This window comes from Bufo bufo, chromosome 7 (genome assembly GCF_905171765.1).
Source record: "Bufo bufo chromosome 7, aBufBuf1.1, whole genome shotgun sequence".
NCBI lineage: Eukaryota > Metazoa > Chordata > Amphibia > Anura > Bufonidae > Bufo > Bufo bufo.
Genome location: NC_053395.1, coordinates 169,294,762 through 169,308,795, shown reverse-complemented (window position 1 = coordinate 169,308,795; position 14,034 = coordinate 169,294,762). Strand labels below are relative to the sequence as shown.

At 48.0% G+C, this 14,034-nt stretch overlaps 1 protein-coding gene across 2 annotated transcripts in view; it reads left to right on the top strand.

The window, feature by feature from the left end:
• The window catches only part of AGAP1 (ArfGAP with GTPase domain, ankyrin repeat and PH domain 1), a 405,970-nt gene that overhangs the window by 170,081 nt on the left and 221,855 nt on the right, over positions 1–14,034 (top strand). Inside the window, exon 1 of one of the 2 annotated variants that reach the window (XM_040441789.1) lies at positions 5,372–6,650. The exons of the other annotated variant lie outside the window; for it this stretch is intronic. Within the exon in view, the coding sequence (XP_040297723.1) occupies positions 5,615–6,650 (1,036 nt within the window). The 5' untranslated portion in view covers positions 5,372–5,614. Of the gene's footprint in view, positions 1–5,371; positions 6,651–14,034 lie in introns of those variants that run through there. 2 annotated transcript variants of the gene reach the window in all.

Genomic DNA, 14,034 nt, shown 5'->3' with positions numbered 1-14,034 from the left:
AACCCGTAACGCTCGTGAGAGAGGCCTTATACTTCATAAGCAGATTTTCTGTGTTTGAAACAAATTGCGAGGCTGCTCCAGCTCGACTCTAGCCGGGCGGCATGTCTTGGCTGCATTAATTAAAAGCAGCTTTGTTTTCCTTCCTGCATGTGTTTATTTTGTAAGGCAGCACAATGCGGTATAAAATATGGGATTTAGCTCCAACTACAGACTGAAGGGGGATTACTGTAATGCTGCGGGCCCTGTGCACATCGGCCTACCGTCCTGTGTTTGCAGGCTGACACCATAACAAATAACTGCAGAGGTTGGACCTCGTGCAGAAGTGAGCGGATGGGGGCTCTCTGTGCGTTGGTTTGTTTTCGGGTGAGGTACAGGATAATTATGGTCTTTTTACATGATGATGGTTTATGAGAAATTCTGGGGGGTAAGTAACTTTGTAGACTCATTTTACTAGGCAGCGTGCCAGGGCATTATGTAGGTGTGTGACTTCTTATTAGGTCTATGGATAGTGAGGCCCCTTGCACACAATCCTGTCCGCGAACCTAAGATCTGCAAAATACGTATGCAGTCCGTGTACCGTCCATGTTTATTTTGTGGACCCATTGACTTCCATGGGTCTGTGGTCCTTCATTTTGCGGACATATTTTGACTTTTGGAGGAACGGACAGACAGATGTGTAAAGCACACGGATGCTGTCTACATCCATCTGCCTACGTGTGCTTTCTACATCTGTATGTCCGACACTTGTCCACAAAATGTGGACCAGGGACCCATTGAAGTCAGTGGGGCTGCAAAAAAATGCAGGTTCAACACGGACCACCTCTGTATTTTGTGGATCCGCGGTTTGCAGACAGCAAAATGGATACGGTCAAGTGCATGGGACCTAAGGCCTCATTCATACATGCGTAGACCACGGTCCGTGAAAACCTGGCCTGCCGTCCTGCTGAGTGCACGGCGTCATTGGTTGCTATGACGCCGTGTGCTTCGTGCTGCCGCCGCTGTACAGTAATAGACTATACGAGTGTATTACTGTACAGCGGGGGGCAGCACGAAGCGCACGGCGTCATAGCAACCAATGATGCCGTCTGCTTGTGCACTTAGCAGGATGGGTTTTCACGGACCGTGGTCCACGTATGTGTGAATGAGGCCTAAGCCTGGATAGACAATTCTTGGTCGGCACCCCTGCACATCCAGTTTATTAGGAACTCCTGGGTTGGGGTCAAGTCTCCTACACTGCCAGACTTTCTTCTGGGTCCTTCTTGTTTGCCATAATGAATACAGTGAGCGGGTCAGTTATTTTTAAATAAAAAATCCCCTCTTTTGGATTGTTGACTGACAAAGGCCGAGTTTTTTGTGCACAGATGATCATGAGGATGATGACACCATTCGGTTCTGTCTCCTAAGTGTTCTTTATCTGGAGGAATCAAAAATTACTAGAACGAATAGAAATCTATAAAACATTAGGGCCCAGAATTACTAATGTGTCTGCGCAAAAATTTTTTTTTTCTAAATTAAGTGCCGCAATTTGGCACATCTAGGGTTTCTAGACTTTTTTCGGACATGCTTGACAAGGGGGTGGGGGTGTAGTGGAATGAACATGGCAGGAACGGGTGGGAGGGCAAAGATGTGCCATTTTGTGCTAAAATATTGGTGCAATTCTGGCGTAAAAATCTGCCTCAAAGTAAGGCCTCTTGCACGAACGCCCATCGTGAGGCAGCCGCAGCGGATCGCGGCCCTATTCACTTTAATGGGTCCGTGATCCGGCATTTCCGCAAAAAGATAGAACATGTTCTATCTTTTTGCTGAACGGAAGTACGGGACGAAACCCCACGGAAGCACTCCGTAGTGCTTCTGTAGGGTTCCGTTCTGTGCTTCCGTTCCGCATCTCCGGATTTGCGGACCCATTGAAGTGAATGGGTCCGCATCTGTGATGCAGAATGCACACGAAACTGTGCCCGTGTATTGCGGATCCGCAAATGCCACGTTCATGTGCAATACGCCTCAAGGGCTCATGCACACGACTGTTGCCTGTTTTGAAGTCATCAAAACACAGATACCGGCCGTGTGCATTCTGCATTTTGCGGAACTGAATGTCTGGCCCATAATAGAACAGTTCTCTGTAATGCAGACAAGAATAGGACATGTTCTATGCAACAGAACGGACATACGGATGCAGACCGCACACGGTTTGCTGCCCGCATCTTTTGTGGCCCCATTGAAGTTTATAGGTCAGCATCCGACCTGCAAAAAATGCGGATTGGATGCAGAGAAAAATACATTTGTGCATGAGCCCTAAGCCAGCCAAAAGTTGGTATCGTCAGAGAAAAGCGTTGCCACATTTATCATCCAGCCTGAGCCCCTGTGATACAGACGGTCTGAGTTAGGATTAGTACATTTGGGCCCTGGTGTTAAATAAATGTGTCTAATGCACACAGATTATATTCAAGCCTCATGCACACGACCAGATTGCAGATCCATTATATATGGAGACTGTGGAAATTTATAGCTCCAATACTGAACCTCAGATTTTTTTTTTTTTTTTTTTTTACTAAGACACATTTAGTTTTTTACCCCCGGATACTCCATAAGAAAAAACATATTGTAGCATGTTCTTTTGCGGTATTGTATATTTGTATCTATCTATCCTTCCATCCATCTATCCTATGCCAATAGAGGTATGGCTGCTGACTGGTAAGGGCTTTATGGCAAGTGATCTCCAGTAATGACGATAATTTGGTATCCAATAAATGTGTCTAAGGCCTCTGAGACATGCGGTCCTTGAGCGGGCCATATGTCTCGGAGCGGCATTAATCGTGCGGAGCGCACAGCATCATAGATTACAATGATGCAGTGCACGTTGGGCCGCCTGCGGGGCTATTGATTATATGAGTGCGGGACAATAGTCCCGCGGGCGGCCCGACGTCCACAGCATCATTGTGATCTATGATGCTGTGCGCTGTTCACGGACCGTATATCTAGGAGGGCATACGGTCGTGTGCAAGAGGCCTAATGCACAGAGGGATTGTATTAAGGCCTCGTGCGCACAACCATATTACAGATCCATAATATGAAGACTACGAAGATTGAACGATCTACATCAGCTTCGACCAGATCGATAGATTCAATAAATCAGATTAAGGGCTCATGCACACGAACGTATTTGTTTTCCATGTCCGTTCCGTTTTTTTTTTGTTTTTTTTTTAAGGCCCGTATACGGACCCATTCACCTCAATGGGTCCGCAAAAAACGGAAAGGACTCTGTGTGCATTCCGTTTCCGTATGTCCATTCTGCAAAAAAAAAAGATTGAACATCTCCTATTTTTGTCCATTTTGCGGACAAGGATAGGCATTGATATAATGGATCCGCAAAAAAAAAAAAATACTGATGTCATCCGTATTTTTTGCAGACTGAAAAATACATCCGGTCGTGTCCATGAGCCCTAATGGATAGATCAGTCTGTTAATCTGATCTCATCTGTATAATGAAGCGTTGCTCCTAGAACAGGATGGCCGCTGACTGGTAAATCGTCACAGAAGTGATCGCCAGCTATGTTCTGGAAAGAGGGATGTAATTCTGCGTATGGTGCTGCTTATTAGGGGGGAGGGCTCGCTAAGTTAATGTTTACATGGGGGAGGTGTTGGAAGGTGGGGGGCTCAGGTGCATATAGTGGATTCACTTTTCGTGTAATGGGCGCTGTGGCAGCTAATTTATTGTGGCAGATGAGTGAAGCGGCCAGGCTGCCTCCCTAATGTCAGAGGGGCTGTCAGACTCCCAGTGATTGCTGGTTTAACCCCTTGTAGATCTGAAGTCGCCGGCATTGCATGCTATCTATAGGCGAATGTTCCTGTCTGTTCCCCTCTAATGGCAGTGCCCCCCGCTCCGGGAAGGCATGGCGTGATTACTATGACTGGAGTAATGGCTATATTTGTCTGCCGCTCCTCTCGTGTATTGCTTCACGTGAAGTCGAAGGATGTAAATAAGAAATCCCTAGGTAGACAATTGTTGTTGACTTGAAGGGAGACATTGCAAGACGTATAACAACATCTGGAGATGGCGGGTTTTTGTCTCAAAAATGCGGCAAAAACTCTAGAAAATAAAATCTATATGTGAACCCACCCAAGAGAGCAGTGGCCTCCTATACCAAGACTTTATAGAAAATCTGTTTATAGTGAGGGGGCTTCCACCGAACACCTGGGTACAGGAGTTATGAGGGAGAGAGAAGAGACATTGCAGGCCAACGCTGTGCATAGCAACCAATCATATCCCAGCTTTCATCTGTTACCAAGGGTAAGAAAATGAAGGGCGGCTTCTGATTGGTTGCTATGTGGCCGCCTCTCTTTCCTGTACCTGGGTTACAGGACTTATGAGGGAAGTGTGAGAAGAGCCATTGCCAGCCAATGCTGTCCATAGCAACCAATCATATCCCAGCTTTCATCTGTCGCCAGGGGTAAGAAAATAAAGGGCAGCGTCTGATTGGCTGCTATGTGGACAGGGTAGCCAACCGTACAGAAATGTCTGGACAGTCTGTAAAAATAGGTGACTTTTTGCCTGTGTCCGTGAAAAACAGAAGATGTGTCCGTGATTTTTTCTGAGGCTGTGATAGTACTTGACTAGATTATTTTTGTGGTATTTATGATCATTTTACAGCTCACAGTGAATACTGATAGTGAGTTATTATCAGTATATTGAGCTATAGACATAAATTGCTTATAATCTTTATAATTCATTACAGTTCCAATTTGTTTGTAAAAAAAACTTTGGCTGTCCGTGATTTTGGGATAAGTGGTCCAGAAAAAAAGAATAATTCTGGTAGGCGACCCTGTATGTGGACTCCCCTCTTTGGTTGCTATGTTGGCTCCTCTCTTCCCTGTACCTAGGTGCAGGACTTATGAGGGATGTGTGAGAAGAGCCATTGCAGGCCAACGCTGTCCATAGCAACCAATCGTATCCCAGCTTTCATCTGTGTCACCCAGGGTAAGAAGATGAAGGGCAGCCTCTGATTGGTTGCTATGTGGGATCCTCTCTTCCCTGTACCTGGGTGCAGGACTTATGAGGGAAGTGTGAGAAGAGCCATTGCAGGCCAACGCTGTCCATAGCAACCAATCATATCCTAGCTTTCATCTGTGTCACCCAGGGTAAGAAGATGAAGGGCATCCTCTGATTGGTTGCTATGTGGGCTCCTCTCTTCCCTGGAGCCAGTGCGCATCCATGTTACTGCGCCCCTTTCCCTGTACGTACAGTGAGGGGCGCTGTATAATACAGCAGTATGGATGTACAGGAGCTGGCGGCAGCTGGAGCTCCGTCTCTCCTCCTCCCTCCAGCTCCTCGCCGCTCCCCCTCCCGTCTCCCCTCCCCTGTGCCCTCCTATTCGCAGGCTCCGGGTGTCTGCACCTCGCTCTCTGTCAGTTTCCTGCGGGCTCCGCTCGCTGCTCTCCCGGTGCCCTCATGTCGTTCCCGTCAGAGCTGCCCCCACCGGGGTACAGCCGGCAGCGTGGAGCGGCGACAAGCGGGGAGAGGAGGGGGTGAGGTTACCCCTGCACCCCCAGTCTTCTGCGGCTCACAGGTCTGCGCTACAGCACCCCGGCGGTGGGGGGCGCTCTCCCCTAAGCGGCAATGTATTTATTAGACCCCGCGCCCCCGCCGATGGAGCGGGGCACCCCGCAAAGGAAGACGGTGTATCGGATCTCTCTGACTCTGGTGAAGAAGGAGCAGCTGGAGGACACACGGCTGGAGAGGTGCCCGGAGGAGGAGGAAGGGGGAGAGGAGCAGGACACCTTCCCCCCGCCGCATCAGGGACTCAGGAATTTCAGAACCCGGAGCACTGGGCAGCTGGAGCTAGGGCGACTCCGGGTCACCCGGGCATCACCCAGATCAAGCTGTGGGGAGACCGCTAAGGACAAGACCCCCAGCCCTGCAGGGGCTGCACTGGACAGGGTATCGCCGGTCCCGGAGTCTCCATGGGACCAGAGTGCAGGGAGCACCCCACCTGATGCTGCCCAGGGGCCCCCTAGTGCCCCTCTGGATTACAATGTGCCACACACATGCCCTATGGAGGAGGCCTCTCCAGCCCTCTCTAAAACTGGGGACTGGGCTAAGGCTGGAGCAGAGGGGGCCTGGGACCGGAGACACCCCAGCCTCCTGAGGAGAAGCTTCAGCTTCAGACACTGGAATGGAGAACTGCTGAGGATCAGGAGCCTGACCAGGGAGAAGCATCACAGCAGCTCCAGCTGCCTGACCCCCCAGAGGGTAGAGGAGACTGGGGAGGCAGTGCCCGGCAGCAGCCCATGCCCAGCAGAGAAGAGGAACACCTTGGACGTGGGCGAAGTGTTGAACAAGACCGACCCCCTGTCTGATCTGGAGAGATGGGAGAGGAGCAAGGGCAAGAACAGGACCCTGGATAATAGTGATCTGCACAAGCTCTCTGAGCAGATGGAGATGGACAGGAGAGGGCAGGAGAAGAGGCTACTCAGGTTCTTCAGTGGCATCTTCTCCAGGAAGGACGGCGCCCCGGTGTCCTTCACTAGTCCTGGGGGCCGCTCACCCAGGGCCAGTTACTCTAGGTCAAGGAGCTACTTCAGCAGCTTAAAAAGACCTGCAGTGGATAATGTCCAGTCCAGCTCTGAGAGCGTCAACGGATCCCCTTATAAAGGTGCCTTCTTTTACTCCATGAGCCATAAAGCATGGGTGTCTACGTGTCTTCTCCACAGGGCACCCGTATCGATGCCAGGCTCCTGTGTGAATTGTGGCATTGTCAGGTGGTGCCTTCTGTCTGTTACCATCTTCCATGGCACAATGAGTTTGGTGATGTTTGTGTGTGCGCACGGTGTCCTGAGTAATATTACATCAAAGGTGGCTTGGTCTGAGCATTTTGGGAAAGGATATGTTCCAGTTTATTAGCGCTTTGATACCTGGGCCCCAGGTATCTGCAGATGTTGTGGTGACCCATGATGGACGCAGCCAGGTGCCTTCTCTTACTCAGCGGCGCAGGAGGAGCTGCCTGACAAGTGAAGAATCGGGGGTGATGAGGGGTCTGTGTGTGCAGGTTTTGTTTGCTGTGACTATTTAAATAGGAAGGGGGTACAAGAGAGCACATGTCTTACTTCTAGCTTGTGTAGGGACAACACAAGGGGGAGGATTGGGTTTCATGACCTGGCAAGGCGTTGTGAAGACTTGTGCTTTGGTTGACTGCTGCAATATGCCTAAAACCAGAAATAGAGGGATAGTGTCGACTTTTAGGAGCAAGTTGAATTTCTAGATAAAAAGTTACAAACACAGATTGAAAAGAGCTGGCGGGGGTGGCCATGTCTGGTTGCTAGGAGTTGACCATCCCTGAGCCGTATTGATGGTTGACTTCAGTACAGGTGGTCACTGTCTGAGACGTAAACTGTTCACACCTTCTGGGTGTTTCACAGCAGACACATTGTCAGCCCAGGGTTACCCAATCCATTGTGTTGTGCAACCTTTGTGCCTGCAATGTCGTTCATTGACAGCGCTCAGTGACATTTGGAGAACAGGGATTTGACATTTACTTGTTTCTTCTGACAGCTGATGTGTCTACCGGTTGTGGTCCATTGTGGTCAGCTCCTTGTTTCATCACTGCAGATACTCACCTGGTGCAGACGCTGTATGAGGACTTTTTGGGGATTTGCTGTGAAGTTGGTCGCTGCCTGACACCAGGGATGGCCAACCTGAGGCTCTCCTGCTTTTGCAAAACTACAACTCCTACAGCAGGACATGGCGGGAGTTGTAGTTTTACAGCAGTTGGAGAGTCGCAGATTGGCCATCCCTGTCATAGACTCTCAGATGCAGTTTTGTGGTAATGAGGGTTACCGGGTGAACCTGGTTCTTCTCGTTTTTCATCTGCAGGACTTACCCTGGTGATGTGATGTCTATACCTGGTCACTTCTACTTTCAGGGGTACATGTCTGTGTTACGTCATCTGATCTCAGACACTTAGGACTCTTTCACACGGGCGTTGCGTGTGAGGGCCGGATAGGAATTCCGCGCGAGTGCAAAGCGTTTTAATGCGTTTTGCACGCGCGAAAAATCGGCATGTTTGGTACCCAGAGCCGAACCAGGACTTTTTCACAGAAGTTCGGGTTTGGGATCGGTGTTGTGTAGATTTTATTATTTTCCCTTATAACATGGTTATAAGGGAAAATAATAGCATTCTTAATACAGAATGCTAAGCAAATTAGGGATGGAGGGGTTAAAAAAATATAAATAAACTCACCTCATCCACTTGTTCGCGCTGCCCGGCTTGTCGTCTTTCTTCTTTGATGACCTGGGAGGAAAAGGACCTTTGGCGACGTCACTGCGCTCATCACATGGTACATCACCATGGTGATGTACCATGTGATGAGCCCAGTGACGTCACCAAAGGTCCTTTTCCTCCCAGGTCATCAAAGAAGAAGAAAGAAGACAAGCCGGGCAGCGCGAACAAGTGGATGAGATGAGTGTAATTTTTTATTTTATTTTTTTTAACCCGTCCATCCCTAATTTACTTAGCATTCTGTATTAAGAATGCTATTATTTTCCCTTATAACCATGTTATAAGAGAAAATAATAAAGATCGGGTCCCCATCCCGATCGTCACCTAGCAACCGTGCGTGAATATCGCACCGCACAATATAGAACTTGCTGTGATTTTCACGCATGGCACAAGTGATGTGTGAAAATCACTGCTCATGTGCACAGCCCCATAGAAATGAATGGGTCCAGATTCAGTGCGGGTGCAATGCGTTCACCTCACGCATTGAACCCGCGCGGAAAACTCGCTCGTGTGAAAGAGGCCTTAGGGGTTTCTTCACACAGTTTTTCTCTAGTGTCTTGGGGTTGGCAAAAAAAAAAACTTATCAAGACACTTGATATAAAAACAGTTTTTCTAGGTGTTTTTGCCCATCTAGTGTATTTTAGCGCCTGTCATTTTTTTATGGCATTTCTAGTTAGAGGAAAGTCTGTGTGCCCCCCACTGTAATGTTGCTTCCTCTGCAAAGCTGAATTGTAAAAAAACAAATATACCATGCAAAAATGGCATTTAGGACTCATGCACACGACCGTATGTTTGGTGCGCATCCATTCAGCATTTTTTGCAGATTGAATGTGGACCCATTAATTTCAACGGGACCACCAAAGATGCAGGCAGCACACCGTGTTTTGTCCGCATCCGCACGTCCGTTGCATTGCTCCGCAAAAAAGAAAAATGTCCTATTCTTTTCCGTTTTGCAGACATTTCTACAGAAGTTAAAAAAAAAAATGGCGGCAAGCAAAATATAGCTGTGTGCATGAGCCCTAAAAAGAATGCCAATTTTATTTTAAGGAGAAAAAAAAAAGAAATGGAAGTTTTTGTCCTGCTTTTAATAATTCTCCTAATCTTCCGTGCAACATCTGGAGCTGGACTTGTTTTGCCTAAAACATATTAAAAATTGCCAGCAAAAACCGCAAAACACCACAAAAAAGCTTTTGTCTAAGGCCTCTTGCACACGAACGTTGTGTGCCCGTGGCCGTATTGCGGCGAGCATATGGCGGGTCTGCAATGCACGGGCACCGGCCCGTGTGCTTTTCACATAACGGATGCGGACCCATTCACTTGAATGAGTCCGCAATCACGGACATGCGGAACGGAAGCACGGATCGGAACCCCACGGAAGCACTACAGAGTGCTTCCCTGGTGTTTCTGTCTTTGCCTCCGCACCTCAAAAAAAGAGAACTTGTTCTATTTTTTTGCGGTGCGGAGAAATCACGGACCCGTTCAAGTTGAATGGGTCTCGATCCGTCCCAGCCACCGCACTGACGTTGCCCGTGCATTGGGGACCGCAAATTGCAGTCCCCAATGCATGTAACGGATGCATAACGTTCGTGTGCAAGAGGCCTAAGGCCTCTTTCACACTTGCGTTGTTGGGATCCGGCGTGCACTTCCGTTGCCGGAGGTGCCCGCCGGATCCGGAAAAACGCAAGTGTACTGAAAGCATTTGAAGACGGAGCCGTCTTCAAAATGCTTTCAGTGTTACTATGGCACCCAGGACGCTATTAAAGTCCTGGTTGCCATAGTAGGAGCGGGGAGCGGTATACTTACAGTCCGTGCGGCTCCCGGGGCGCTCCAGAGTGACGTCAGAGCGCCCCATGCGCATGGATGACGTGTCCAATGCGATCACATGATCCATGCGCTTGGGGCGCCCTGACGTCACTCTGGAGCGCCCGGGGAGCCGCACGGACGGTAAGTATACTACTCCCCCGCTCCCCACTACACTTTACCATGGCTGCCAGGACTTTAGCGTCCCGGCAGCCATGGTAACCACTCTGAAAAAGCTAAATGTCGGGTCCGGCAATGCGCCGAAACGACGTTTAGCTTAAGGCCGGATCCGGATCAATGCCTTTCAATGGGCATTAATTCCGGATCCGGCCTTGCGGCAAGTGTTCCGGATTTTTGGCCGGAGCAAAAAGCGCAGCATGGTGCGGTATTTTCTCCGGTGAAAAAACGTTCCGTTCCGGAACTGAAGACATCCTGATGCATCCTGAATGGATTTCTCTCCATTCAGAATGCATTAGGATAATCCTGATCAGGATTCTTCCGGCATAGAGCCCCGACGACGGAACTCTATGCCGGAAGACAAGAACGCAAGTGTGAAAGAGCCCTAACACTAGCCTTCAGGTGGGATCACACATCAGTTTTTGCTGGCGTTTTTCTACAGTTTTAGCAGCTTATCTGGCGCCTTTTTCCTTTTTTTTTTTTTTGCCTTAAAAACACCAGCTTCAGATGTTACCAGAAGTTCTATATGAAATGCAGGACACACAAGCAGTTTTTTTTTGTTTTGCTACTGGTGTTTTTGTTAGGTAGCGTTTTTTGGGGGTCCTCTGACCTTTTGATCTCTACCTCCATATAGGGAATGAAATGCCAGAAAAAAATGGTGTTCACAGACCGTTGTTTAGAAAAAAAGCCACTAATAAATGCCATAAAAGCCACGCGCATTATGTGGTTCCTGTGCCGTTTGTTGTGGTTAATAAAAGGCCAAACAAAATCTGTGTGTTTGTAGGGGCCTAAGGGAAAAATGTGGTCTGAACTTCCAAAAATTAAGTCTAGTCCTTATTTAGAACATAACCCATAAAAGTATGTTGCGGATTACAATAGAAAGCACCCGCCGCACTGCCCACACACTTTTTTGACATTTGCAACACATTTTAATGAATTAGGTTCTAAATAAAGACTGAATTTTATTTTTGGAAGTACTGGGTCAGACCACATTTTTCTACAGCGTGCCTTAAAGCCTGCAAAGGACACGTGCACCCATTTCATTCAGCTGTTCCAAGAGCGGGAGGAACGTGGCGAGCACGTACTTACCTTTTCTCAGGTAAAGGGCTCATCCACACGAATGTATTTTTTTTTTCCGTGTCCGTCCCGTTTTTTTTTTTTTTTAAAATAAAGATGCGATACGGATGTCACACAGACGTCATCCGCTTTTTTGCGGACCTCAAAATACGTACGTGTGCATGAGCCCAAATAGTCTTGGCTTTTTTCATTCTTTTTACGCCAGTGTTGCTGCCGGAAGATGCGCCTAATTTATGACGGGACTTGCACCTTGTTATAAATTAGGCAAATCTTTGGTAGTCCTCGCGCCTACCGGAAAATCTCCAGCCTCTGGTATAATGCTGCAAATTTGGAGATTGCAGATCTCAGATTTGGCAACTTTTACGCCTTTTTTTTCTTGGTGTAAAATTGGTAAATTTGCCGACTCCCGCAACACGTGTCGACAAATATTGTTGCATAGGCGTTTAAACAGTAGCAAAAAGGGGCGGTGCCACAGTTTTACACCAAAAAGAGGCATAAAACTGTTTGTAAATGACCCCCATTATTTTTTTTTTTACCATTTTTGCATTGAGATGCACTTTTCTTCGGGAGTATCACGTTTTCTTTTCTAGTGTTGACTTTTTTTATGGTAAAAATTGACATTTAGCGCGGTTAATGTTTATCTACAGTAATCCCTCTAGTCGAAACAATTACACAAGTCTAATGATGTTATAGTCCAAATGAGGGAACGTTTTAGTATTTGATTTGAGGGCGACCTGGGATGTACCCCGACTTTTTTTGTAGCACCACCGATTCATTTTTATCTATTGACTGACAGGTTCAGTTTGCAAGATTGCGTGCAAATCAGTGTATTCCTTTAGGGTACGGCCACACCGTCAGGTTCCTGATGCAGTTTTGGAAGCCAAAATCAGGAGAGGATCATAATAAAAGGAGATAAAATATAAAGGACTTCTCGTTTTTGAATTCACTCCTGGGGTATAACCTCTATGCAGATTGTTGTGACTGTCCCACATTTAGGGGCCTGTTTAGGTGTCAGAGCAATGATAATGACCCTTAGCCTATCCAAACCTGGTGATAGTGCTACCCAGTATAGTAGACAGCCTTAGGCCTCATGCACATGGCCGTTGCTCGGCCGTTCTGTGCATTAGGGACCGCAAATTGCTATCTGTGCAGCTGTTGCGACATATCCAGACCTATGCAACCGTCCGCACCGCAAAAAAAAAATAGAACAAGTTCTATTTTATTTGCTGTGCGGAAGCACGGAGAGGGACCCCACAGATGCACTCCGCAGTGCTTTTGTGGGTTTCCGTGCCTCCGTTCCTCACCTTCCAGATTGCGGACCTATTCAAGTGAATGGGTCTGCATCTGTGATACGGTGAGCACCCGACCGGTGCCAGAATATTGCGGACCCGCTGTTTGCGGACTGCAATACGGGCAACGGCCTTGTGCATGAGCCTTAGGGTATGGCCACACAGGTTTCTTGAGGCAGTTTTGGGAGCCAAAACCAGGAGTGAATCATAAAAGGAGAGAAAGTATAAAAGTCAGATACGTCTCATTTTTGAATTCACTGCTGGTTTTTGCGCCCAAAAGCGCATCAGGAAACCGGACGCTGCAGCTGTACTCTTATGTCTGCTGCCATTCAATGGAAGTAGAAATAATGCAATTCAGTATGTGGCATACCTGTTCAGATCCCAGAACAGAAGCCTCTGAAGTTGCCCATACCCAGGGAAGTTCATGTTGCAGATGCTTCTTGTCTAAACCAGGCATGCTCAACCTGCGCCCTCCAGCTGTTGTAAAACTACAACTCCCACAATGCCCTGCTGTAGGCTGTTCGGGCATGCTGGGAGTTGTAGTTTTGCAACAGCTGGAGGGCCGCAGGTTGAGCATGCCTGGTGTAAACCTTTGGAGACCCAAAAATATTTTAGATTGATTCAAGGGATTTACAGAAGTAGCCAAGAAGCCATCTGTCTTTAAAGGGGTTGTCCGGCTTCAGAGCTGAACCTGGACATACCCCCATTTTCACCCAGGCAGCCCTTGTGAGATGAGCATCGGAGCATTTCATGCTCCGATGCTGTCCTTTGCCCATAGTGATTCAGCGGCTTTTTCTGGAGATCCTGTAAAACGGCACGGGCAGCGCTAAAGCCCGCCCATCAGAGTCGGTGACGTCACCAGGAACAGTGCTAGGTGGAAGTCTCCGCCTACAACCATGAACAAACAGCCCTCTCCCTGGGGGGGGGGGGGCAGAGGAGTGAGAATGGGGGTATGTCTCTGTTCGGTATGTCCCCTTTAAGGATATGCCCTTGTCCTGCTGTTTTGAGTATACAGCTCTTATCTGATGTATGCGTCTCTATGGTTGCAGACAACATACAAGCCTTGCGAGTCGTCTGATTTTCATTGTGTCTTACTCCACGTTTCCTTTTTTTGCAAATCTGCAGACAGTAGGAAAGGGGAAGATGACAACACAGGGTTTGGTTGTAGTCTGTAACCATGGAGATTAATAGTTCTGTATAGGAGATGTAGAAAGAGGAGTTGGCGCAATGATAGAACCATTCTGGGAATAGCTTTGAACCATTCTTGGTCCTGTTTGTTTGGGGCAGGCATGACATGAACAGAAGGAATTTTCAGTGGGGCACACGGTGGGTGAAAATACGCAGCATTCTCCCTGATCTGTACAGGTGTGTTCTTCAGGAACCCCTTTCATAGGTATTGTACTTCACCTTATATGGCA